The following is a 26,383-nucleotide window of genomic DNA, read 5'->3' on the forward strand; positions in this document are numbered from 1 at the left end:
TGGGGGAAAAAAAGATGTGATGGGTGGTTATTAGGCTAGGCTACTTTATTCACCGTGGATTGAACTCACGCCACCAATAAGGAAATGGCAAACGTGTATGATATTCCGACATTCACTCATCCACTCACCCACCAAGTGTGCTTCCAAATTAGTGGTAGGTTGTACAATGTTAATATTAATACTAAACGTAAGTAAAAAAAAAAATGCATGATGGATTGTAATGTCGCATTTGATAACTGAAGTTGAAGGGGTGAATTCGGGGACATGATTGTGTTGACAAAGACTTGTGGACTTTTGATAGGGATGTAGGATAATTACTGACAGGCACTGTGGTAGCGTCACTGCGTTGCGACAAATGCACCCGAGCTGAGGCGAGACACTCCGAGCATTTCCGACAACTTCATCGTGCGTCTGAACTTACTTGGTTGGAATTTCATCGGACTTACTTCGTACCTACATCGGACTTTGTTGGTTAGAGGCTTTCGAGAAATCATAGTTGTTGGTTAGTTGTTGTGTCGGACTTCGTTCGGACTTACTTGGTCCGAAGGCTAATTTTGGTCGGATTCGAGAAATCCACCCCTGTTCCGTTTCTGTCCCACTGTGTTTACTCGCTAGTCAAGCGCTGCGCAAGCAACATGCGGTCCTAGTGATCAGTGTTGCCAGGTGTACAACGACAACTAAGCAATTAGTGTTGCCAGGTGTAGAACAAGAAATATGCAGTTTTGGGCTGTCTTGGGGGAAAAAAAGCCAAAAACAGCTGCTTATAATAATTTATTAACCCTTTTTACTTGAAAGGGAACTTAAAGTGTTGGGTAGGGAAATATTATTATTATTATTAATATTATTGAAATGAAAAAGTGATAAAATAGAAATGGAGATTAATTTAAATTCATGATTGTATCTCATTTTTAAATGTAAAGATTAAGATTTGGTGGGAATTTGCCGCTTATCTCGGCCCGCAACTTCGTTCCAGATTTTGATTTTGGCCCACAGTCAATTTGAGTTTGACAACCCTGTCCTAAGCCTTTCTGCTGGTGATACACTGATATGGTGATAGATAACTCAAGATTTTAGATTGCTTCTTGCAATATTAACCCCTAAGCGCAGCACTATGGCTCTCTGTAATGCCATAGCAATGTTGTTATGAAGTAGTTAGGTATTTTCAGCAAGTGAATAGGGTTGCCGGCGACCCCTTCTGCAGTAAGAGGCTACACTCTTCTTCAAGTACCCTCCTCCTAAAAATCCTTAGGTAGTTAGTGATACTTGTCTGTGTTTGGCCAAGGAACAGAAGTGGCAGCGTTGCTGCCCAGCACAGTATTTGTTTTGAAGAGGGTGCTGCGTGGGTGGTGATGTAGACGAGTGGTTTTCAAAGTGCTGTGTGTTAGCGCTGTGCAGCAATATATCGAATTTATATTGCGATAACAATATCGCTGTCAACCGATATCTAATTCAATAATATCGCGTTGAAACAATTTTTGTCATTTGTCTGTACTGCCAAACGATAGGCTGCACTATGCACTATACAATAGGCTACACTACACTCTATTTAAGCCATTGCGATTGCAGAGCTGACTTGCTTACCAACACTTATGCAGAGTAGGTACCACGCACTGATGAAGGCTTGATAGCTGATGGTGGTAATATAAATAAATAATGAGACGCAGTTTGTGAGTGCAGATTTTTCTTCCTTAAGTTGATACATTTTATCGCGCACCCAAAGACTTTCGTTTTTCCAAGAAGTTGAGCACATCCTTTGCCAACACTTATGCAGAGAACCACTGTCTCTCTATGGCTCTCCACTCACGCTGCTGAAGGGAGGGAAGATTTTGAATTTTGAAAGGAACAGAAGTTGCAACGTTGCTGCCTAGCACAGTATTTGTTTTGTGGAGGGTGCTGACTGGGAGGTGATCTAGACCAGTGGTTTTCAAAGTGGGGCCCGCCAAGGGATGCAAAGGGGTCTGCGGTAAGTTGGAAGAAAAAAAATATAGCAAAACAAAATAAAAAAAATCTTGAATGTACTTAAACAAAAAATGTACTTATATTATTATTTTATACATCCCAATGGGAGTAAATGTAGCTTATATGTTTCTCAGTGATATATCCGAATGGAGCCCTGACACACAGATGTAGACTATGATTGTGAAGGGCCTTGGCTGAAATCTACTGATATATGGGGGGCCTTGTCATGGTAAAGGCCTATAAAAAATGATATTAACAACTCAATCTCATATATCTGATCACATGCCCTGTGAAGGTAGAAAATATTACATGACAATATTACATGAAAAACAATTCATAGATTTAGCCCCTTGAAATTCAGAATTATTATTGAAAATCCCTTCATACAGACTTCATACCGACAAAGAACACAGGAACCGAAGGAACACGTAGATGATTGTGTGAGTAGTCATCCAAAACCAGGCGTGGCTCCCACTTGGGGCTTTGCCATACTGAGGGCTATTACCCAGCTGTCTTTGCAGCCTGCCTGCTCTGCTGTCTCCCAATCCATGCGCAGCGCGGGTATGTTTCCTACGCCGCGTGCCGCTAATGCCAGCCATAATCCAGTCCAAGGGTTTGTTATTTCGTAGAATTCCTTCTCCCTGCAGCACCCGTACACACACACAGGGCAGTCTGGTGGTGGCCAGGGGGGTGGGAATGTGACAAAGGGGTCACCTGTCCTGGGCCCAGGTAAAATGGGGCCCAGCATTGGTTCCTAATTACTTTGTATGCATCAAAAGATATCAGAAGAAGAAGAAGAATGTAGAGCGCCATCCCTCAAAATCAACCAGCGCTTTTGGAGGGTGCAATGCTCAACAAAAATGAAAAAAAAAAAAATCTTGTCCCAGGAACATCAGTTGATTTTTAAAAAAGTCCAAGAGGATCTTCATTATGTGGGCTAATCCCATATACACATATGCATTGGGTTTTGGGCCCTTTCAGATAACTTTGTCCTGTGCCCGGCCAACGCCATGCTACCTGTCCTCACCGTACACCCACTGTACCATATGTCATTTTGAGGAGGGCGAGGTCTAGCCAGATTGAAATCTCTCAGCTGGCTTTGTCCACCTCCCTCATATGCACGTGAAGCCGGCACACAGTAAAATGCACAGTGTTAATTCAACCCTCAGAGAGTGCATTTAACATGTTCTACAGTGTTTTTGGTCCCAGAGTACTCTCTAAGTGTTGATTTAACACTGCATCTTTTACTGTGTATGTTTCTTGTGCAGCGTACCATAAAGCTATCCCATGAGGCTGTGCTATCTCCAAGGGTTTGCTACTAATAGTTGTTTTTTTTTCACTATCATGAGTATTGCTTTCTAAACTTTTCCTTGATATCTTGTGCATTGTACTTAAGTACCCAACTCCCACTGCCATATTTAACAAATTTCAACAGACACCTGCACTTCCCCCCCACTTGCATCCCCACACCTAGCACACGGCAGGCGCGCACCCACAAACATACACACACACACACACACACACACACACACACACACACACACACACACACACACATCCATTCAACCTTTCCATTCTCCGGTTCTCTACTCCACCATAGAACAAGCAGTCACCAATCAGAAGACATTAGCTTCAATCGGTGCGCCAATTCAGCTGGCTAGACAATCGCAAGGCCCAGGGCCGGCCCTTGTAGAGGAGTGCATTCCTTTCACTCGGTCTTCTCCTAGCTCCCTGTGTAGGGGGGATGCAGACAAGAAAGGACCCACCGTCTCCCGCAGATAAAAATAACCCAGAAAGCAACACAGCACCCAGAATAGACCCGGTTTTGTCTGTCCGGAACCATAACCCAATGTTGCCCAGTATCCTGGGCCTGATGGGCATCCAGAGGCACGTTTCTCGAAAGCTTAGTTGTTAGCCAGTTAGCAACTTCAGAAGTTGGCAATGGGAAATAGCATTGCAAACTAGAAGCACTCAGAGAGCGCAGACCTCCGCCAAGGAAGCTGCTTGATACAATTGACCATGTTACACCCTAAGACTTTTAGCCTTGTTTTAGTGCTGTTCCCGCAATTCAATTTCTGGTCACTAGGGGGCGTCTAGATAGTGAAGAATATTTTGAAAAGTCCTGGTTCCGGTTGGTGATCCGGATCACCAACAGAATTTAATCACTTGTTCTTTGGGTCATTACTAACAGCTCCACAAAGTTTCGTCCAAAACAGTTGATTAGTTTTTGAGTATCCTGCTGACAGAATCTTTAAAAATGTCCTGGTTCCGGTTCGTGATCCGGATCACCACCAGAACGGCAAAAGTGGTTAGCCAAAGGACGCAGAGGCAGAAATGTAATCTGCCCTTCATGGTCTCCACGCTGTACACACCACCATGGGTTGCACAGTGCGGGACAAACCGGGAAGACAAGCAATGTTGCAGACCTTTTTAACCTGTTTACTGGATTTGTTTTGATTGTTATGCACCTGGCCTCTACGGTGGGATATGCTTTCTTTCACTTGCTTTATTGCATAGTCCCCCTACCACCCTACCTGGCCATGTTGTGCTAGAATGGTTTTACCAGATCACATTAATTACAATTCGTAATTCATTTTAGGTCTGGGTCCTCAGTGCCCTGGAGCACAAGGGCGGGAGAAGTGAGCTCAGCTCTGGTTTGAAATGAGCCCTGACCAATCGCTGGCAGTTGCCGTTTGTTATTATGCTCCGCAAGTGCGTTCGCTCATTGCCCGATAACACAGGTCAGCGTTGCCAGATGTACAATAATTTGTAACATCATTTTGTCCTCTGTCAAAATCACATGTTATATGATAATTTCAGAGTTTTCCTTCAGTTGACATAAGCAAACATTTGGTTCGTGTACAATAATTTCCCCCAAAAGGCACCAAAAACGATAATTTGAGATTTTGATACGATAGTTCAGCATTTTACATCTGGCAACACTGCCGGTTGTCTGAACACCGGCTGAAAACCCTCCCCAGAGAAGCGGAATCAGACCATTTGTGGATTACGAAGTAATTCAAACTGAATGGCCTGACCTGTCAGGCTAATGTTGTCCACAAGACCAGGGTTAGTTTGATTTCTTGGCTGCACAGAATGTGAAAATATACAAAACACAGTAACCTAGTGTGAAATACTATGATGTTGTCTACAATACATATAGTGCAGACATTCTCATTTTAGACAAGTTTTTAAATCTCCTTCTATTCATCATTTTGCTCATCTTTGTAGAAGAGTAATTATTAATAAGGTTTGTCACGATTTATCATGTTAATCGCGATTAGATAAATTCTTTTTTTAATCGTGATGAATGTTTTATATCACGATTAGAGTTCCCCAGCCTTCAATATCTCAGCCTCTGAGGAACATAAAAGCATCAAATGAATTGTATATAAATGCTAAGACTCTCCTCTGTCATTCAATTCTACACCAAAATAGTTGAATAAAAAAGATTCAAATTTCATGAGCTTGAATGTTGCGTCATGCACCTTCAGGCACTAGGGTCAATGTTTTATATTTAAATATTTTCAATATTTTTAAGTCTATTTACAGTGAATGTGTGCGTGTGTGCATGCATGTGTGTACAAAAGTCTCAGAGTTGCAAAACTGAAGAAAATGCAAGGCACTCTCCTTTTGAAAAAGTTAAAAAGCCTTTATTGGCTTAGTCATTCTAGACATTTAAAAGACCCCAATGTGTTTCGGCATTCAGGCCTTCTTCAGGCAGTCAAAACAGAGTCTCAGAGTTGCATTTGAAGAGGCAGCCGGGGTGGAAAGGAAAGTGCCACAGTGCTTCTACTCTTGAAAGCCCATACAGTATAGCGTGACTCCTCAACTCTCCACGAGAAACAGAGGCCCAGCCTGGCTCATGCTCTCAAATACAATATTTACCTTTTTGCTGCACATTTTCAAACACGCTTGAAAGTCGGCCATTTGTGAATAATTAGGAAAAAGAGAGCAAGAAGAAAACACAGCATCGCGTCCAAAAGGCTTCAAAGGCTGAGAGTTGTCGAGCGGAGTGGAGCAGAGGCCAGTAGAATTGCTGTCTTAAACGGTCCCCGCGCACAGTCCCTCCTGCCTGAGAGTTGTCAACGGCCAGTACTGTACAGGCTATGAGACGGCCAGGGATTATTACACAGAGAGGGGAAAAAAAGAACACTGATGCCTCCTGTATACGTTCCAAAAACATTTGATTTATGGCGACTGTAAACGTCCACGGGAAAAGTACATCATGTAGGCGCTATTAGGGAGAAAACTAGACTGCATTCCCTGCAGAAAACGCTAAATGTGGGCTTGTGTTTACATTTCAGGCTATGAGACATTAAAACAACACTACAACTCCACCTCCTTTTTAACTCCAGAAAAAATGGCTCTGAGAACAGAGATTGAGGAGTAGTTCAATGGATTGATGTGCAAAAGGAGAAGTGTCTCTACCACAGTTTATTTATTTATGTTATATAATGTGACGCTTTGGGCATGGACTGAATACAATTGATTTGATTTGATTTTTCAATTGTTTTCAGCCCATGCCCAAAGCGTCACATTGTGAATAGGAATTAAAATTGCACCTCTACATTAATTTTATTTTTGTAGGTAGCCTACTTTTGTTTTATGATGCTACTGTCACAGTGTAAATAAACCGTATGCCAGCCAAATACATGACACCTTGACTTCCTCTGCCTGACACAGAAGGCTTATTTCATTAGCCCAGTAGACTGAAGGCACTCTTTGAAACAGGATGTGGCATTACACGCTTCATGCTCCACATGACCTAAGACATTCTCCTCTTTAATCTTGTTGCCACCAAAGATGCTGATGCCCTTGTAAACACAGCCAGCGGTTGATTTAGTTGCAGAATGCAAAGCGAAAGAGAGACAGACAAGTTGGCGTCTCAGATCATGATATGGAGATATTTACTCCTTGGAAATAATTCTAACAGAACTGTCAGGCAAATATACACAGTAAAAATGCCAGAAGAAGAGTTGAAATGAACTCTGTTTCAGATAGCCTTGAAAGTCAAAGAATGAGGGCGCACATCAGTGGCACAGGTGCTGGACCAAACGTAAGATAACTGAAAAGAAAATAAAGGTCCGCAACACTGTTAAATGCTCATTTAACAGTGTTGCGGACCTTTATTTTCTTTTCAGATAGCCTTGAGCCACACTTAAAATGGTGTTTAATTTAATATTTGGTCAGTGTAATAATGTTAGAGTTAATTCTTCTCAACACACTGTGTACCCATTGACACAAGAATGTGATAATTATCTCGCTGTTGAACTGAAATTACACTGTCCACATGCAGACTTTTACACTGACGTTCGATTTCATTGTTATTTGTAATTTAACTCTGCTAAATACTCTATCTGAATTTACTGTACTGTATATAACTTAACTCTGAAATAATGACACCTCATTTTTTTTTTTACTTTGTAGCCTAAAGAGCGGGTTATGCTTCCTACCAGTGCCACAGAGTGAGCTTGTCGCAGCCATGATGCAGTTAATTTTGATTTATGCCCTGTTTTGAAGCACGGTCTGCGCAATGCCATTCCACGCTCAAACTGCCTTCAATACAAAGAGTAACCTAGTATAGACGTGTCGGTTGTTTTTTAGCTTCACAGACTCGACGACAATGAAAATTAAACATTAAATCTTTATATCACGTGCATGTTTGATTGCACTGGCAGCCACCGTGGTAGTTTGGAACAAAGAAGTGACTCATTTGTCGAGGACGAAGTGGAATGTTTCCTCGACCTCGGAAACACTGTTCAGCTGTCCAAATAACGTCAGCGTCGTAACTTGCAAGCGCACGTGTTGTCTTTGGTTCGTGTTAATAAATGAAACGACAAAGCACGGGCAACTTATTTAATGAAGACCTCACAGTCCAGACCGACGAAGGTTAGAACAAGGAAGTAGCTTATTCTCGACTCGAGGACAGAGCAGGCTGGTCGAGAGGACCAATCAGAGACCTATTTTCGCCCTTCACGCCGTCGCTGTCAGCATCACTCCCTGCGTCGAGACACAATTTTGGGGAGGTGCCCCAGAGTACCTGCGTGATGGGGGGGGCTTCACTCCGTTAACTGCGCGGCTCACTGCATCACGACGCAGGGACGCTGATCTCGAGGCATAAACCACCCTTAACTCATTGGCTGCCAGCCATTTTCATAAAAGAGTAACCCAGAGTGCCAGAGCTTTTTCAGCATTTTGGGTGTTTTTTGGAGGCTCACAGAAAATTGAGTTCTGTGTCTATGTCAACACCATACCTATCAAAACACAGATTAGACGCTCATCTGTCATCAGAAAAAAACGGTGTCTCTCTACCCCTTTCCGTTCTTTCATAATCATCTGTTGAAAATAAGTGGAATTCGCCAAAATGCTGCTTTCTAGCCAAAAAGCTGAGAAAACGCCATTTGAAGTTGACCTATAATTGCAAGTGTTTTTGCTCATAATGACACCGTCCTAACAACTCCAAACCTATCAGATGCTATTACAGAGTCTCCTGTCATCTGTAGCCAGAACAAAAGATCGTTTGTATGGTCTTTTCAACCTAATAATGTACTGAAATATAACGGGGTGGGCTTGAAAACAAGAGTGTTTTGGTTTGTTGCTGGCGCGCACAATGGATCATGACAGCAGGTGCATGTAACTCATGTGAAATACTAAACTCACAGAAATACTGTCCCTCTGTTTAGCCTGTCCTCCTCTCGTTGGGGAACAAATCACAGCTGATTTGTTTCCTCCTGTACCGTGTGAACTGGGAGACAGGCAGGCAGCACAACTTAGCTTACTGCTGCTTCTTTGGCAGAGCGGACAATTTGCAGATTGATGATTACTGTCATCATGTTTCTGCTATAGTGATCTTGTCATATATTGTTCAATGAATTTTCTTTTGATAAAGTACTGATCACATATCCAACATTTCACAAGCCGATTGGAGTGGGGAAGGAGGCTAAGTGCAATGCTTTCTCATGTGAGCTGAATGTATCTGACCAGACACAAAGGCTAGCCTGCTCTGTTCCAAGAATCTGCAACCCCCCTGTCTTTTTGATGATACAGTAAGCTGATCATAATATACAGATCCATAACTGCAACTGTAGAATGAGTAAAAATGGTTGACTTACCAAGGCTCCTTTATTTAGGCTTAGTTGTAAGTTGTTAGCGATTTCGTGCTAGCTAGCTAGCGTAGCAAACAATAGCCAAACATTCCCAACTGAGGTGACCACTAGTCCTGTGCATTTTCCTGTTAGATGATCTTTTGTACGCATCATCCTGATGTTGTGTAGGCTGATCACTTATCCAAAATGAAACAGTTGCCACACAGATCATCTCTGGTTGAACATGGTGTATTTTGGGCAAGCTAGTTACAATGCCTACTAGCTAGATGGCAACAGGGGGGTGTATTTCGGTCATGAGAGGAAGTTTTTTTTTTTTGTCAGGCTCTGACACTAAAATCAGTAGAATACCTGTGTTAAAATCAGAGGGCAAGAAAGTAGACTACTGTCACAGGTGCTTTACTTTCAAAAATGATTTTGCTATGCTACTTTTGAGATTATAATAGTAAAAAGGGATGTTTTTGTCTTGACATTTCCTCTAGATGTGAGCTAATGCCCTACCCTGACTGTTCCTAAGGACACTTCTGCCACCTACAGGAACAGTTAGAACATGACTAGAGGCGTGAAATTAATACACAACATAGGTCAGACCGTCCTCAAGGCGTGGCTGTAAAAAAACGCAATTATCGGCGAACGACGTCGAAGGCAGGGGGCGTCACTATTCAAAATGACGTCATTCGACGGCTAAGGCAGCCAATGAGTTAAGGGGTCTTTAGAATCATATGAATAATACATATAAAATGTGCCCTGCCGTGACCAACCGGTAGGGCACTCGTCTTGCCAGCCCGGGTCATTTGCAGACCTCTCTCCCGATTCGCTTCCTGTCCACCTCTCAAACTGTCATAAAAGACCAAAAAAAATCGGGGGGAAAAAAGAAATACATTAAAATTGTAACATGACGGTTTACTGTAGCTCCACACACAAAACAATTACTTTCATGCGGGTCAGACTCAGATTTACGAACTAACCCGCTTAGAATTAATCTTAGTACCCCCAAAGGTATACTTGTACCCCAGTTAGATGGCCAGTCAAGGGAACACAGGTTTATATGATATGGTGAGTGAGCGCTGATTGGTGGAGCAGTGAGGGGCCCCAGTAAGAGTTGTTGAAGTTGTTGGAGTTCACATGGAAGGCTGCACACACAGTGTCGGCCTATCTACGACTCAACGGCTGTAAAAGACATGGCATAGCCTCTCTTCAAACCGACGCGCTGGACATGTTTGCTCTCACTGTTTCCTTCTTGGATGACAAATTGCTCGTAATTCCCACCCGAAAAGAAGCCTTCTGAGTCGGTCTGTGAGCTGGCAAGCAAGTACACACAGGCATACACACACACAGTGTGTGCGCACGTAGGCCAGGGAAACTCGCTATGATTATTTGAACTGAGGTTTAAAGTGTCCCACGTAGCCAACGTTGGGGTGTCAGGTGACGGCATCTGCTCAGTGTCATGGTGATTGATTTAATTTGTTTTAAATACATCTCCCACTCCCAGCCCCCCACCCCCCACCCCCAATCGCACACACAAACATCTGCACACGCATATGCACATTCTCTCACACACACACACACACACACACACACACACACACACACACACACACACACACACACACACACACACACACACACACACACACACACACATGTAAGCGCACGCACACACACACACTCAAACGCACCGTTTCTGTCTCTTCCTCTCAAGTAGAGCCAATTTCTCAACAGTGAATTAGTCCATTGTTTGACCAACCATGCATGTCTTTGGCATATTCCTCATCGCCCACAAACAGATACATGTATATCTATCCTCTTCTGACCTCAGAGGATGCGTGCTTGTGGGCTAATGATGGCCAATTGGTTATTCGATAGTCACCAGATTCAACATGGCAGTGGAATAACAGTAACATTGATCGATTGCTTTGTTGAGGTTATTGATGTCCTCTGCTGTTTGCTGTCAAAAGTGCCACTTGAAGGTCTCCATCCTGGAGAAAGTATCCCCACCCTTTCTCTCTCTTTCTCTCTTTCTCTCTTTTTCTTTCTTTCTCTCTCTCTCTCTCTCTCTCTCTCTCTCTCTCTCTCTCTCTCTCTCTCTCTCTCTCTCTCTCTCTCACACACACACACACACACACACACACACACACACACACACAGAGAAAGAGGGGTAGGGGTGGGGGTGAGGAGTCTGTTTACGTTTGCTTTGGCTGCACCTCTAGATCTATTCAATTGGACGTTTTTTTTTCATCCAGTGTTTCTGTGACAAACCTTTCTCCTCACACACATCAAAGAGACATTGCTTAGAGAGAGAGAGAGAGAGAGAGAGAGAGAGAGAGAGAGAGAGAGAGAGAGAAGAAAGGGAGATTGCTCAGGAAGGTTTGCTGTGAAGAGCTCAGAGATCAGGCCTTGTTTGTGTGAACTTGACTCCACTTCGTTATTGAAGCTTTGCTCCCCATGCTCCAGTCAAGGTAAACGAACAGGGATCTTTAGCACAGAATGCCTCATACAGTCTCATCTGGTTACCATCACAGATGTAATCTCTTCTGGGGTGCATTTCTCGTCGTAAGCGTAGTTGCTAACTTAGCGTAACTTAGCGTAGTTGATAAACAGAAGAATGACGTTATATGTACAGTAGATGGGTTTCTTGCATGAGTAGCGAATCCTGAGTCATTAATTGGTGAATGGTGACTATTCTTCCACTGTTTGTGGGCTGAAAATCATGCTGGCAAAAATATGGTGCTGCAACCCAAATCACAACGTCTAGAGATCATTGTGAGATTACTATGCTTTGCACATGAACGTGGATAACTGTGTGGATCAGGGAGATGATAGTGGGGCGACCAGGCATTACTTGTGAGAAACCGTTGAGAAATACAGTACGTGTACACATCCCAAATGGGCATACGGTAGGCCTAGTACCAATGATTCTTGAAAAAACATGTCCCATCTATAAAAGTGCTAATTTTGTGGAAAATCAACTACATTTTCATCAACAAAATAAATCCAGGTATAATACACCATTTTCATTGTTATTGTATTATTTTTCATTGCCCACCCCCTGGAAAAATCTGCTGTGCTGAGGATCATTTCAATGAAGTAAAAATAAAAACACTCACTAATGGAATTTAATAATATATCCATTACGTGGAAGAACCTATGTATGGAATAGCGGCCAACGAGGTGTCCCGATATCAGGGAAATAATGGACGAGGCGGAGCGTTCTAACAGCCCGACGGCGCAGCCGAAGGGCTGTTCGCTTCGCCAAGTCCATTTTCCCTTGATATCGGGACACCTCGAAGTCCGCTATTCAGGTAATCACCCGGTTACCAGCATTTAAGTGTTAATTTATTAATATGTTGATCTAAGGCTTCGTGAGAAAGTAGATTAACCACTGCGCTTGGTACATTGCTATGGGCACCACTTCCTAATCTAGTGAGACGCGCCTCTATTGGAGGCATGTAAGGACACGCGCAGAACGTCGGGGCAACTTGACAACCAAATGTGATAGAACTAACGACTGGGTTTTTGACTTGACTACCAGATGCGATAGAATCAACGACGGGGTCTTGGCTTGACACCCAAATGCGATAGAATTAACGACGGGGTCTTGGCCATAGCAACCTGCAGTTTAGAATTAGTAACGGCACTTCGCCAGAAAGTTAGAAAAGAAGCATGAGATCATAGGTGCCCTGCTCTTGGGGAATAAAAGACACCTCCTCAGCCAATCAGAAGACGTTCCGTCTGCTCACTGTGTGATAATGAACCAATCTATCCCTTAATTAGTGGTACTTGCAGTACAAATAAACGTTTTCCTCCTTCTTTCACCTTACAGGTTGCTGTATGACACTCAACTGATATCAATTCCAGAGGATGCCTTTGCTGAGCTGGTGAATGTTTCCAGCATGTGAGTTAAACATTTTTTTTTTCCAAATGTTGCATTAACTGTGAGGCAATAGTGGCTCGCCTAAAAAACACTCTGACAACGTACCGTCAGCCATTACAAGCATTTGCTGTTATTCTGCACTACTCCCTAGACTACACATACTGTAGTGTAATGTGAGTGCTGTTTGCTAGCCAGGGAAGAGCGGCTATTCACCTGCTGCACAGCATTCTCCATTCACTAGTAATCAAAAAGTCTACAGGGAAAACACACAGTAAAAAACGCAGTGTTCAACACTATGTCTAGAATATATTGTCCCATTGGATTTCAGTGTGTTAATTTCAACTCTTTTGAGTGTTGAATTAACACTGCTACGCCATACACAGGCCATATGATCTAAATTCATTTGTGAACCCATTGATGCCCTAAAGCACCTGCAAAAAAAATGCCTGCTGAATGCCTAAGCCCTTGTTGATAGATTTGCCCTCAGCCTATACAAACCTAAATATCTCAGCCTCTGATGCACACATAAAAACATGAAACATGATTGCATTTAAACCCTAAGACCCTCATCTTGCATTAGTCTTCATTCAGCTGTAACATACCCACATTTTTATTGAAAAAGCTAAAATCTCAAGAGCCTGAATGTAGCGTTTATGTCGCTCTAGGCACCAAAGGTCAAACAACATATATGAATCATCTGGCTAAAATGGGTTAATGTAGCAGTTCAATTCAACAATCGGAGTTGAGATAACTGTAAATTGATTGGGACCATATATTTTTAGAATAGTGTCAACACTGCATTGTTAAGTAAGAGGGAAAATGTTCAATTATAGTATACGCACGCACGCACGCACGAACGCACGCACGTTATTCCATTGTGGTACCTGAGATGCAACAGCTTCTGTTTAGCATCAAACCCAAACCAAGTAAGCTAATTGCCGCTGGAATGGCTAATACATTCCTGACAGACAACCCCCCAAAAATGGAATGTTGAAGTGGCCCCCAGTGGGTCAGGGTGTTGCTGCTGGTATGCTAGACTCAGAGGTAGAAAACAGTGTTGCCAGATTGGGCGGGTACCCGCCCAATTGAGCTACTTGGGATGGCCGTCTGTGGGGAACAAACAGGAAAAATTGGCCATTTGGCGTTTTTTTCTGCAGTTTTGTGCCCATAGATGTCAGTGCAATTTGTTGAAATTGGGCGGAATTTAAACACATTTTGACGGTTTTTGAGAACCTTTTGGGCGGGATTTGATCAGACACTTCTGGCAACACTGGTAGAAAGGACTGCTGGGTTCTGTCTGTCTCCAGCCTCAGAGGCCTCCTATGTCTCTCTCTCTCTCTCTCTCTCTCTCTCTCTCTCTCTCTCTCTCTCTCTCTCTCTCTCTCTCTCTCTCTCTCTCTCTCTCTCTCTCTCTCTCTCTCTCTCTATCCCTCTCCCTTCCTTCCTTAAATACACGTGCACCTACTGTGCACACAAACACAAACTTAGACAAGCACATGGAGAGGCAGACATGCTCTCTAGCTGAAGTGTAAAGGTGCTTGGGTGGAGCCGGCTAGATTGGATTCCCAAGACTATTCGAATCACACACATGATATTGGAAGTGCATGCATCTGTGCATGCATGCGCACACACACACACACACACACACACACACACACACACACACACACACACACGCCTATCATAACACAGCAAAGATAAGTTGGAACTGAATTTTCAACAGAGTGGTTAGGTAGAGTGACATACTCGGCAGGCTGATTATCACTTGGAAATCGATCAAGACAGAATGGAGGAGTTCCTCTGCCACACATTTCATCATGTCTCATCAAGTGTAGGTACAGTTAGGACTGTAGGTACCGTAACTTACAGTAGATGGGATTCCGGGAATGACATAAACATATTGTTAAGGGCGTGTGATAGGGCTGGGCAATATGACGATATACAGTATATCGTTATCGTGATATAAAAGTGTATATCGTGACCTTTCTCCTATATCGTTTATATCGTGATAGTAATTTTATCAATTTTATACAACTGAATATCATTTGATTACATTTCATGTTGCCACTATACACATTATAAGTTCATGTAACGGTAAAAATAAGAAGAAAAAGATCAATTTCAAAGAAAGGTTGTTTTGCGATATGAAAAGATAAAGAGCAAATAAAGCGAATAACTGAAAATGTATGTAATTGTGCTATATTGTGATATATATCGATATCGTGATATAAAGTAATCCATATCGTGATGTAGTTTTTTCCCATATCGCCCAGCCCTAGCGTGTGATGCATGTTCTTCTGAACTGTCTTACTGTAAGTTCCAGTTCTGTGCTGAAGGGACTTTTCAGTGTTTTTGATGGGGTTTTTTTATAACTTGATCTTGTCACTTGTATTTTGCATTCCTTAATAAAGTGTTTTCCTCTTTTTAGAGTCATTAATGTGGATGAAACATTGACAAGGCTGGAGCAACACTCCTTTCACAATCTAACGAAAATCATTCACATGTGAGTTCGAACTATTTCCGAAAAAAAAAATATTATTAAACAATTCACATGTAAATGCAATTTCTTTCTTTCTTTCTTTCTTTCTTTCTTTCTTTCTTTCTTCCTTTCTTTCTTTCTTTCTTTCTTTCTTTCTTGATATTTTCAGGTGATTTATTTTTTCTTTCATTGGGATTTAATCATCATTAACTTACCATACGACCGGGACTTGATTGTATGACTCACTCGACTAATAAGAGTGTGCATTCTTCTGTCCTACCTACGCTACGCTGAGGTCTAAGCAGAATAAAACAGATAGGCAGATAGACAGACTGACTGAAAAGGGGACAGTGACAACTAGGCGTCCAGATGGTTCTGTAGTTTTTGCTCCCGGGGGTCTAGTCTAGAGCACAGGCCGCCTCCGTTACCCATGAAGTCTCAATTCCTCAGGTTTCCTGGAAGCGTGGGCAAGGAAAGAAGGAAAGAAAGAAAGAAAGAAAGAAAGAAAGAAAGAAAGAAAGAAAGAAAGGAACAGGAAAACATTTCCCGTCATCCATGTGATACAACAGCATCGTTCAGCTGATACTATAGCAACAGCAGGAGAGGAAGGGTTTGTTTTTGTCTCCTCCTTTCCTCGTCTTTTTCTGTGGCTGAGTTTTAGAGTGCCACTCAACATGGTCAGGATACCAGTCAGCTTGTTGACTAGAGTGGTTTTTGGAGTAGTGTGTTTGGGGGGTTGTGTGTTTGCGTGTTTGTGTGTTTGTATAGTAATTTCAGCAGTAGTGTGTGTGTGTGTGTGTGTGTGTTTATGTTTGTGTGTCTGTCTGTCTGTCTGTCTGTGTCTGTTGACGCGAACGATTTCATGAGAGTGGGTGTCTGTCTGTGCTTGCACGTGTGTATCTGTGCGTGCACATGTGTGCGTGCGTGCGTGCGTGCGTGTGAGGAGGCCAGCTGTCTTACAGGTGTCTATACTACCACACAGGTTATGGCAGCAAAAGAAGACTCTACTGTTGCGCCGGAGCTTAGCTTCTGCCGCGGCAACCCAATGAAAACACACTAATAAGGCCATAATTGAGGCTAGCCTAAGCACACGACACGTGCTACAGATTACCTCCGTTTGCCTACAAGCAATTTCCCCTTGGTCAACAGTTTCGAGCTGATATAGGTCTGTCTGCTAGCATTAGTCAAAATCACTGGTTTATTTGGCTTGGGCCTTAGCATTGAAACCTAGCTGCTGCGCTCACTATTTCATATAGCGCAGCTTGGATGGAAATGCTGTGTGCGACTCACACGCTGATACTCTCACACTCTGATTTCTGTTGTTGTCTTTGTGTGTTTTAAGGGGTCCTCAAGTCCTTTTATCTGCCTGTCCAGCACTTTGGTCAGCTATCTTGTTGTATTTTAAAGTGCTCTATAGATAAACTTTGATTTTACTTGACTTGACTTGATACACATGTAAGAAAAGTGAGGAGAGCCCATGTACTGAGCCTTCGAAAACATGGGGGCTGAGAACGCAGCTGACTTGCTGTTTTTCTGCCAAGGAAACGTGTGGCTCTGAATGCCCGTATAAATTGAGCAAGATGGCTGAGTGTGCTAAGGGTTTTTGAAGTATTGAAGCTCATATTCCAATCTTTTTCCTTTTACACAGAGAAATAAGGAACGCTAAAAGTCTGACTTTCATTGACGCTGAGGCCTTTCAGTACCTTCCAGACCTGGACTATTTGTAAGTTGGTTAACCTGAAGTTGAAGCAAGTTCCACTTTTTCTTGAACTTTACCATGAAAATATTAAACCATGTACGTCTATACTTTGTATATAAGAAAGAAAGAAAGAAAGAAAGAAAGAAAGAAAGAAAGAAAGAAAGAAAGAAAGAAAGAAAATATATGTATGTACTTTGTATATACTTTGTATATACTTATAGACCTACGGTATTCAGGGCTGGATTGGCCATCTGGCATACCAGGCATTTCCCGGTGGGTCTTGTTTTTTTTTAGTTTTTTTTTTACATTTCTGAAAATATGGGGATATATAGGGACCCACGAGGGTGCAGAGCCCACCGGTGAGTCAGTTCTCCACCGCTAATTATGAGGGGCTCCTTTAAGCCAAAAGTGCCCAGGCCCTATTTCTCCCTCAGTCCAGCCCTGATAGTATATGTTTGATGGGTAACAAATATGATTTCATTGCAGGGGATTGCTCAACACCGGCCTTACAAGCTTTCCTGACCTGAACATGATTCTCTCAAATACTGTGAACTTCATCCTGTAAGTGTGCATTATCAATGCTGTACATCTTCACAAAACTTAAAGGAACAGACCACCCTTTTTTGATTCTCACATATTTACAGTATTTCCCAGCATTATTCATGAATGTGCATATTATTTTCTTCTCAGTGTTTTCAGTACTTAGATTTATTGGATCAGAATTATTAGCATAGCTTAGCATAATCACTGGAAGTAACTGGTATCTTTAGCATCAAGCCAAAAGTCATCACTGGACAGAATTAAATTTCCGTTTTACACTGTGGTGAATTTTATATTAATTTTAAAATGGTTTATACCTACATTTGATGATGTTTTATTTTGTACCATAGACTTGCATTACTATGCCTAATTTGGCTATACTGTTAAACGGGGCAATGCAAACACATAGACAAAAATGATATGCACATTCATGAATAATGCTTGGAAATACTGCAAATATGCGAAAATCAAAAAAGAGTGGTCTGTTCCTTTAAAGGTGCACTGTGTAGGATGGTGGCCAGAGTAGGGTATGCAGCAATGCTGCTCGTTGAAACTGTGCTGCCTATTTCCAATTTTTTTCTTGAGTATACTGAATTTGAAAAGAAATAATTACTAGCATGACCAAAGTACAATACGTTTTGCAGCAAAAATGTCTATTTCTGGAAATTCAAAATGGCAGACATGGAGAAGAGTGACCTTTCATGTAAGAAAAGTGCAATCTCCCAGTCATAGTGAATACTTAGAATTTGATGGTGGTGGTAAGTATTTGTGAAAAAGGTAACATTTGCGAATGGGCAGTGTGCTGGAAAGAAATTTCGACGAACATTACACAGTGTACCTTTAAATGCTAACATCCTACTGTGCTTATTACACATTAGTAACCATGAGGAGTACAGATATTTCCTTGTAGGTCCCGAATTTCATTCAAACATTCTAAACTCACATAGAACCAACTGCTAAAATCCTGCAGATTGTTTGTTACATCATGAGAACTGAAGAATTTGCTATACTTCTGATCAAATACTGTATAGTACGTATATGTTGGTATTCCTCAAAGGGCTACCCTGCAACTAATGAGCTACCTGTTTTATTCCCTTAGAGAGCTCGGTGATAATCCCTTCATCACTTATGTTCCAGCTAATGCATTCAATGGCATAACCAATAAAACGCTGATGCTGTGAGTATGAAGTGTGCATGCCTTTCCACTTTTTGCCAACTAGCTTTCATAGACGGGGTAATCACAGCCTTTGCTTCCTGACAATTTAACCCTGACAGCATGATATTTAGCATTTACTGTGGATTCTTGAAGCTGGTCTGAATAAGTACACGTCACATGATGACAGGCAAGCAGGCACTTGGCTATGTGTAAAAAGGAGCATGCCTGTCTGAATTAAATGTTTATGTTAAATGTTAAATTAAATGCATGGGGATTTGACTGTGTGTGTGTGTGTGTGTGTGTGTGTGTGTGTGTGTGTGTGTGTGTGTGTGTGTGTGTGTGTGTGTGTGTGTGTGTGTGTGTGTGTGTGTGTGTGTGTGTGTGTGTGTGTGAAGCGTGTTAAGTGTATACTCTTTGGTAATAGTGTTGTAGGAGACATCACGTTGGTTCCACAGCTGTTTGCGGGCTTTGTAGTTTGTTTTCGAAAGCTCCATTATCTTGAAGGCTTCATTGCTTCCCTATGAACTGATCAGTGGTGTAGTCTACTTTTTTATGGTGGGTATACTGTATATTTGAGAATTTTTTGAAGTGGGTACTGTATATATTTGTGCTATTCAAAACAATGGATCAATCAATTTTAAGTGGGTATACTGAAATCCCTGAAATTTAGAAGTGGGTATACTCCGTATACCCGCGTTCTACGTAGACTACACCACTGGAACTGATGCGCTATACTACATAAATGATTCAGATACAGAAGGTGAACCAGAAAGCAATGATTCACAGGGCTACTGTAATTTTTTAAGCAATATTGCTGGGCAACAACATGATAGGTTCCTAATCCTCAAATTAAATGAGTAGCCCCTTAATGCACGCCGTACCCCCAGTGGCACACTGTAATAGTCATTGAAAGTTAACTGCCATCGTACTACAATACTATGACTTAACACAGGGCCTTTAGTAATGCACTACGACTTGGTCATTGCCATTCTGGTAACAGCAAATTTATAACGCCGTGTCCTAACGGGTTAACAATATTTCTCTTCTGCTGATTCTAGTACTATTTATAAAATTGTCGTGGTGATAAACTGTCCAAAAAAAACATCTCATCCTATCGTTGCACAGAAATACTGCCAAAAAAAAGGTGCCCTGTTCATCATCACCTTTAAGGTATAATATTCTTTTCAAATTAGGGCAACATCTCAACTTCTCTCTGTTTTTTTTTGTTTTTGTTGTTTTTTGTTTTGTTTTTGTCCTTGTTAGCATGCTGTACAACAACGGCTTCTTGGAAATCCAAAGCCACGCTTTCAACGGGACTACACTCGATACTGTGTAAGAAGATGACCCATAACGATAAGGAACTGATGCAGTCATGTAGTATGACACACCACATGGTGTGAAAACCTAATGCCCATCCAAATTCAAAAACATTCAAAAATGAAGTGTCTATATTGTCTTTCTCTGTTAAAATACTTGACATCTATGTTTTACTGTTTGAATTTGTTATGGAAATATGAGGCAACATTAACCCAGTTCCGATTTTCAGATTGTTATATTGTTTCGGAAAAGAGCTCTTCAAATGCATTTGGTGTCAGCTGACACATACTGTCCCTCACACATCTGGAGTACATATTACCTTTCTAATAGGCCTCTAAACTTGAGAAGCTCAGTGTTCCAGTCTCTATTTTTTTGGCTCGAAGTTCGTCATTGTGCAAACAGAGGGCGAGAGAGAGAGATAGAGAGAGAGAGAGAGAGAGAGAGAGAGAGAGAGATCACTTCAGGTCTTGTTTAATGAACACCTTTGTCATTGGGGGGCAGGGAACCCCAGTTGATTTTGTTACTTTCAGAGAAAAAGAGGAAAAGTAGAAGAAAGCCTTTCTTCATAGTCATCGTTTCCCTATTCTGAATCCAAAATGTCCCCCCAAGTGAATTTCCGAATTCTGTTTTTATTGACACACACTCCACTTGGCCTTCTACTTAACCTCATCTCCATACCGCATTTCCCATAAGTCTGCCTGACACCATATTAGAAATTATATAAGACGAGTCTCTGCCTCTATCACAGTGTCCCAACCAACCCACCCCCGTCTTCCTGAGTACACCCACACAGAAAAAAATGCAGAGCTAATAATTCAACACTCATGCTGGGTCTCAAATGGCGCACTTGTGCACTCCTGGCACTATGTTTCAGTGCGTAACTAATACGCCATACGCACTGAAACATGAACACCGAAGTGCTCAAGTGCACCATTTGAGAAAGTACTCTGGAACAAATTCACTCTAGAATTGCGTTTCTCCACTGGGGCTGGGACGGGGAGGATAACATGCTCATGTGTGACAACGTGACCACTGAAAGGGAGGAGGGTTGGGGGGGAGATATATACTGGATATACTATGGGGAGATATATACTGTATATACATGTATACAGGGAAGTCGACAGGGGGGGGGGTCACACTTGTCCTGGGTCCAGGGAGACAGGGGGCCCAGAATTGGGTCCTCATTATATTGTATCGATTGGGTTTGGGGCCCTTTCAGATGTCTTTGTCCCAGGCCCTGCATGTATACAGTATTTTGTACGAGTGTTGAAACATCTACACTTCAAGGGATTTTGTTCATTTGAACACAACATAAGATGTAGTAGCACAATAAGACAGAATCCTTTGTCATAGCTGGCTTACAATTACAATCAAAATGCCAATTTAATGTTATTATCAAGTACAGAGAGTCAAGTCCAAACAAAATTAGATGGACTGATTTTTAAGTTAACCAAATTTAGAAAAAAAGAAAATACAGCCTGTTTTTTGTGAACTCATTTCAAATGCACTTAGAAGATTTTGCATCTAAAGTCTTCTTTTTCATTACATTTGCATTACACTTATCTGATGCTTTTATCCAAAGAGACATACAGTCGTTTACAGGGTATTGGTTACAGTACCTGCAGTAATGTGGGGTTAGGTGCCTTGCTCAAGGACACTTCAGCCATACATGGAGAGTTGTAGGGAGAGGCTAGGGTGGGATTCGAGCCTGCAACCCTCTGATCTTTAAGATCACCTCCCTAACCAATAGGCCACAGCCGCTAGTGTTAACATAGTATAAGATTAAGATAAGATCTTATCTTATACTATGTCTCTGTATGTTTAAGTGTTTTGTCTTTATGTTACATGGCCTGTAAAGCCTCTTTGAGTGTCCAGAAAAGCGCTATACAAAACCTACATTTATTATTATTATTATTATTATATTTATTATTATTATTATTATTATTATTATTATATTTATTATTATTATTATTATTATTATTATTATTATTATTATTATTATTATTATTATTATTACTCCTCACCCCTCCTCCTGCCTCAGCACCTCCTCCCCTTCTCCTCCTCCCCTTACCACATAACCCCCAACCTCCAGCTCCCTCAGCCCTTTTCCTCATCCTTCCCTGGCCTCACGCCACAATCCCCCACCCCCACCACCTTCTCCACCATTCCCCTTGGCCCCATCCCCAGTGTGTAATTATAAGGTTCAAGGTGAAAATATGTGTGCAACATGTAAAAGAAGTCCCTGTGGTGATACTAGTGGAATATTTTATGTTGAACATTTCACTTCAAATTGTAAAAGAGCTTAAAAAAGAGGCTTGTGGCTTGTAAAGATTTTATCTAGTGTGCCTAAAAAAGTTCCAGTTTCTAAAATGCCCATGTTTTTTTCTGTCAGTGAAATTGTGGACATATTGTTTGTTGCTCATATAACTATTGCCTGAAACTACATGAAAAAGTGCCCACTGTGTTGTAGAGCTTTTAATGAATGATTTTAGCTGAACGTTTGCACTGCCGTTTGCCATTTAGTAGAGATGCACTGGATCCTGTCGGATACAGGATCCACTGCTTAAGATCCTGCCGGATCCGGAACCGGATACCGGATCCTACGAAAGGGTTGAAACACATAGCCTACTCGCACACGTGGGCCCTTTTTATCACGTTGGCTCAAACTATTTTGACTGAAAAGCCTCGGCTACCGGATCCTGGATCCTGGAACCGGATCCGGATCCTGTGAAAAACCCTATTATCCTGCCGGATCCGGTTCCGGTGCATCTCTACTATTTACCTCACTCCATATACTAAGCCATGTTTTTCAGTCTCAAACAGTGTTTCTGCATGTATTATTTGTCTTCCTAATTAGAGAACTTCAAAGAAATAAATATCTAACAACGCTGGATGAGAGAATGTTTGCTGGTACCCTCAGTGGCCCAACGTCTCTGTGAGTAAATGAAAGCCACACACACATGGTAATTGACTTTTTGCTGTCACACAATGAACCGTTTGGGCACCTGCAAGGGCTGGACTGGGGGAGAAATAGGTCCCGGGCACTTTTGGCTTAAAGCCAAACCCCATAATTAGTGGCGCAGAACTGACCAACTGGTGGGGCCCACACCCTCGTGGCCCCTATTTTATATACAGTATATACGTATATATACACTTTTTTACATTTCTGAAAATAAGGGCCCACGAGGGTGCAGGGCCCACCGGGAAATGCCTGGTATGCCAGATGGCCAGTCCTGCCCTGGGCACCTGCAAGCCCTATTCTACATACGTATTTAGGTCAGCATTTTCTTATGACAGGAAAATGATGGCTAGCCCAAATTCACCCGGAGTCTTCTGGAAAATGAAATGAGTCTATCCATTGGAATTAACTGTACACATTTAACTTTTTGCAGTGAGACAGGATGGGCCCATGGGGAAACAGAGAGAACATAAAACCACCAGTGTCTTAGAGCGATATGATTCAAAGTGAAACTACACTTGAGCTGTAAATAGCCGTAAATAGCATAAGCACCTGCTTCAAAATGAAACTGGCAGTTTTTTTGTTGTTGTTCAAGTAAATTGGGTCTTCTTGGATGAAGGGGGTCAGTCCAATGCGGTTACAAACTTTTTTTGCTGCATAAAACTGGTACTGTTGTTAGTTTGCCTTTGCAACCTTGGTTTGCATTAAGAGAGATTTCGATGTAAAATGAATGGTTGAGATGTTGAAAGTTTTTATGCTGTCCATTTGTTTGGACTTATTCAGCATGGCACGGACTTGAAACAACAAAGGTTCTGCATTTGAAAACACTCTTGCTAATGAATGTGAAGTCTAATTAACCTTTGGACATTTGTTGTACTGGTGAACGACTAGGGTGTTTTTCAGGCTTGTTTAATGGGAGAACAAATATATACCCATTACCCAAAATATATAATCAACCCTTGAAATGCATTGACCAAGCTCAGGTTGGTACCCCCAAAACATACAAACTCAGCACATCATGAGGATGAGAAAAACAGGAAACATGAAAACAGGAATCATAATAATAGCACCAAAAACAAGCTCTTACATGGAAGTGGAGAGAACATTATTGGGATCTCTCGCTCTGAAGAAATGACATCCCTGCCTCAAAAAAAAACTTAACAGCCAGTATTTTTAGCTCTCCTGAACACATTCAAAATGCCTGGCCATCTCTGTTGCACTGTAACCCCTTATCTCCCCCAGTGCTAATGCAGGCCTGCTGAAATCTTATATTATTAAGTTAATAACTCTCCTCCGCCTGGGCCCTCATAGGACCATGATGTGGATGAGGTCATGAACATGAGGTCACTGGCTAGCCATCCCAGAATGTTAAAATCAGATGGTCGCCGTTGACTGCCGTTGAATGTACTTCTCTCTCTTGCTCTGCACTCGTCAAGCATCTGCCATCTACAAAGATGAGCTCATTTAAACATAAACACCTGACATGATATAGTAACACGAATAGACATGGCACAGTTGTGAAGACCAGAAGAACAAGTAAATACTTACAGTACATATGTACAGGCCTTGTGGGGAAAAAAATGCAGTCCATAGGGCTACTAAAATATATTTTACTGCAATTTGCACTCATAAATCTCATAAATCAACAACATATCCTGTTCAGAACTATGGCTGGTATTATGTAAGAGGCTGTATTGTCAATTTTGGGGGATGTTCATTTTTTACAGCAGGGCAGAAGATTTCAACCTGTACTGGCGTTCTGCTAATGTACGTATATGGATTTGGCCTCATAAATTCAGCTTGCTAACTCAGTATAATAATCTAGTATCACAAAAAGATCTAAAAAAAAATACTCAATTGAGTTCTTCTTAGGACTAGCTTCGAACTGAGTATTAATACAAACCCCAACTCCGATGAAGTTGGGACGTTTGGTAAACAGTGAATAAAATCAAAATGCTATCATTTTCAAAACATTCAATCTATTCATTAGATGGAGAATAGTGAAAAGACAACATATTAAGTGTTAAAACCGAGAAAAAATATTGTTTTGGGGGACATATGTACTCATTTCTAATTTGATAAATCCAACACGTCTCAAAAGAGTTGGGACGGGGACAATAAATGGCAGCAAATGTCGAGGAAGACTAAAAACAAAACAAAAGACAACACTTAACAGTTAAATACATTAACCGATTAATTCCTATCTTGGACATGATTTCACCAACTTAAATGGTGGGTGTATTCCTTGTCATGTTTTGCAATGTTTTCCTTTCTGTAGTGCTTACAGTGTGACAGGTCTTGACCAAAACCCACCATTTTATCACCTGCTGGTCCTTATGATGGAGCCAAACTGTTTACATAGTAGAGAATGCAATTTGACCTTACTATGTGGCAGTAATCGAAGATCTCCCTTCAAAATATAATGCATGAGTGGCTTTTCATGCTGTTTAAAACCCATTTATACCATTCAGCACTGTATTTAACTCTACAGATGAGTGAGAACATCTTAACCAATGCACTACTGCATCCGCATGCCATCATGGAGGCTGACTTTTGAAGCTAGCACTAACACAAGTTGGATGGTCCATTTTCACTGTAGCACAGGATGTGCAATGCTCTATTATTGTCAAAAAGAATGGACTTCTACAACTTCTGCTGACTTCTGTAAGCAAAGGACAGTTTCCCATGTCTTCTGGGTCTATTTCAAGTGAGCTCATGTGCTTAGGAGAATGTTAAACCCCTGTATCATTTTCATGCATTAAGCATTCTTAATATGGTCAATTTTCAATAGCTCTAGCACTCCAGGAATTAGAGTGAGACTACAGCCAATATATATTTCATGATGTCATGAACCTATACAATGATTTTATTAACAAAAATATGTCTTATATACACTAAATCGTGGTAAATCAAAGGGAATTCAAAAATGTATGTAATAACTATGGTAATTATTCCCTTTGCATCTTTAATTCTGAGTGACTCAGCCTCTCTGTGATGATCTTATACCTAGACACCTATATTGTCCGTCAGTACAATTCATTTTGAAATGTTCTTCTTTGTTGTTTTATCTTATTTGGATGTTTACTAAATTTCACTGATCCCCGTCCCAACTCTTTTGAGACGTGTTGGATTTATCAAATTAGAAATGAGTACATATGTCCCCCAAAACAATATTTTTTCTCGGTTTTAACACTTAATATGTTGTCTTTTCACTATTCTCCATCTAATGAATAGATTGAATGTTTTGAAAATGATAGCATTTTGATTTTATTCACTGTTTACCAAACGTCCCAA

The 26,383-nt window shown here is 41.4% G+C and overlaps 1 protein-coding gene across 1 annotated transcript in view; it reads left to right on the forward strand.

Moving 5' to 3' along the window:
- The window catches only part of tshr (thyroid stimulating hormone receptor), a 47,432-nt gene that overhangs the window by 13,640 nt on the left and 7,409 nt on the right, over positions 1–26,383 (forward strand). Inside the window, exons 2-8 of the mRNA XM_063222122.1 lie at positions 12,889–12,960; positions 15,368–15,442; positions 17,067–17,141; positions 17,604–17,678; positions 18,757–18,834; positions 20,077–20,145; positions 22,988–23,065. Coding sequence (XP_063078192.1) covers positions 12,889–12,960; positions 15,368–15,442; positions 17,067–17,141; positions 17,604–17,678; positions 18,757–18,834; positions 20,077–20,145; positions 22,988–23,065 — 522 coding nt within the window. The remainder of the gene's footprint in view (positions 1–12,888; positions 12,961–15,367; positions 15,443–17,066; positions 17,142–17,603; positions 17,679–18,756; positions 18,835–20,076; positions 20,146–22,987; positions 23,066–26,383) is intronic.

This window comes from Engraulis encrasicolus, chromosome 18 (genome assembly GCF_034702125.1).
Source record: "Engraulis encrasicolus isolate BLACKSEA-1 chromosome 18, IST_EnEncr_1.0, whole genome shotgun sequence".
Classification (NCBI taxonomy): domain Eukaryota; kingdom Metazoa; phylum Chordata; class Actinopteri; order Clupeiformes; family Engraulidae; genus Engraulis; species Engraulis encrasicolus.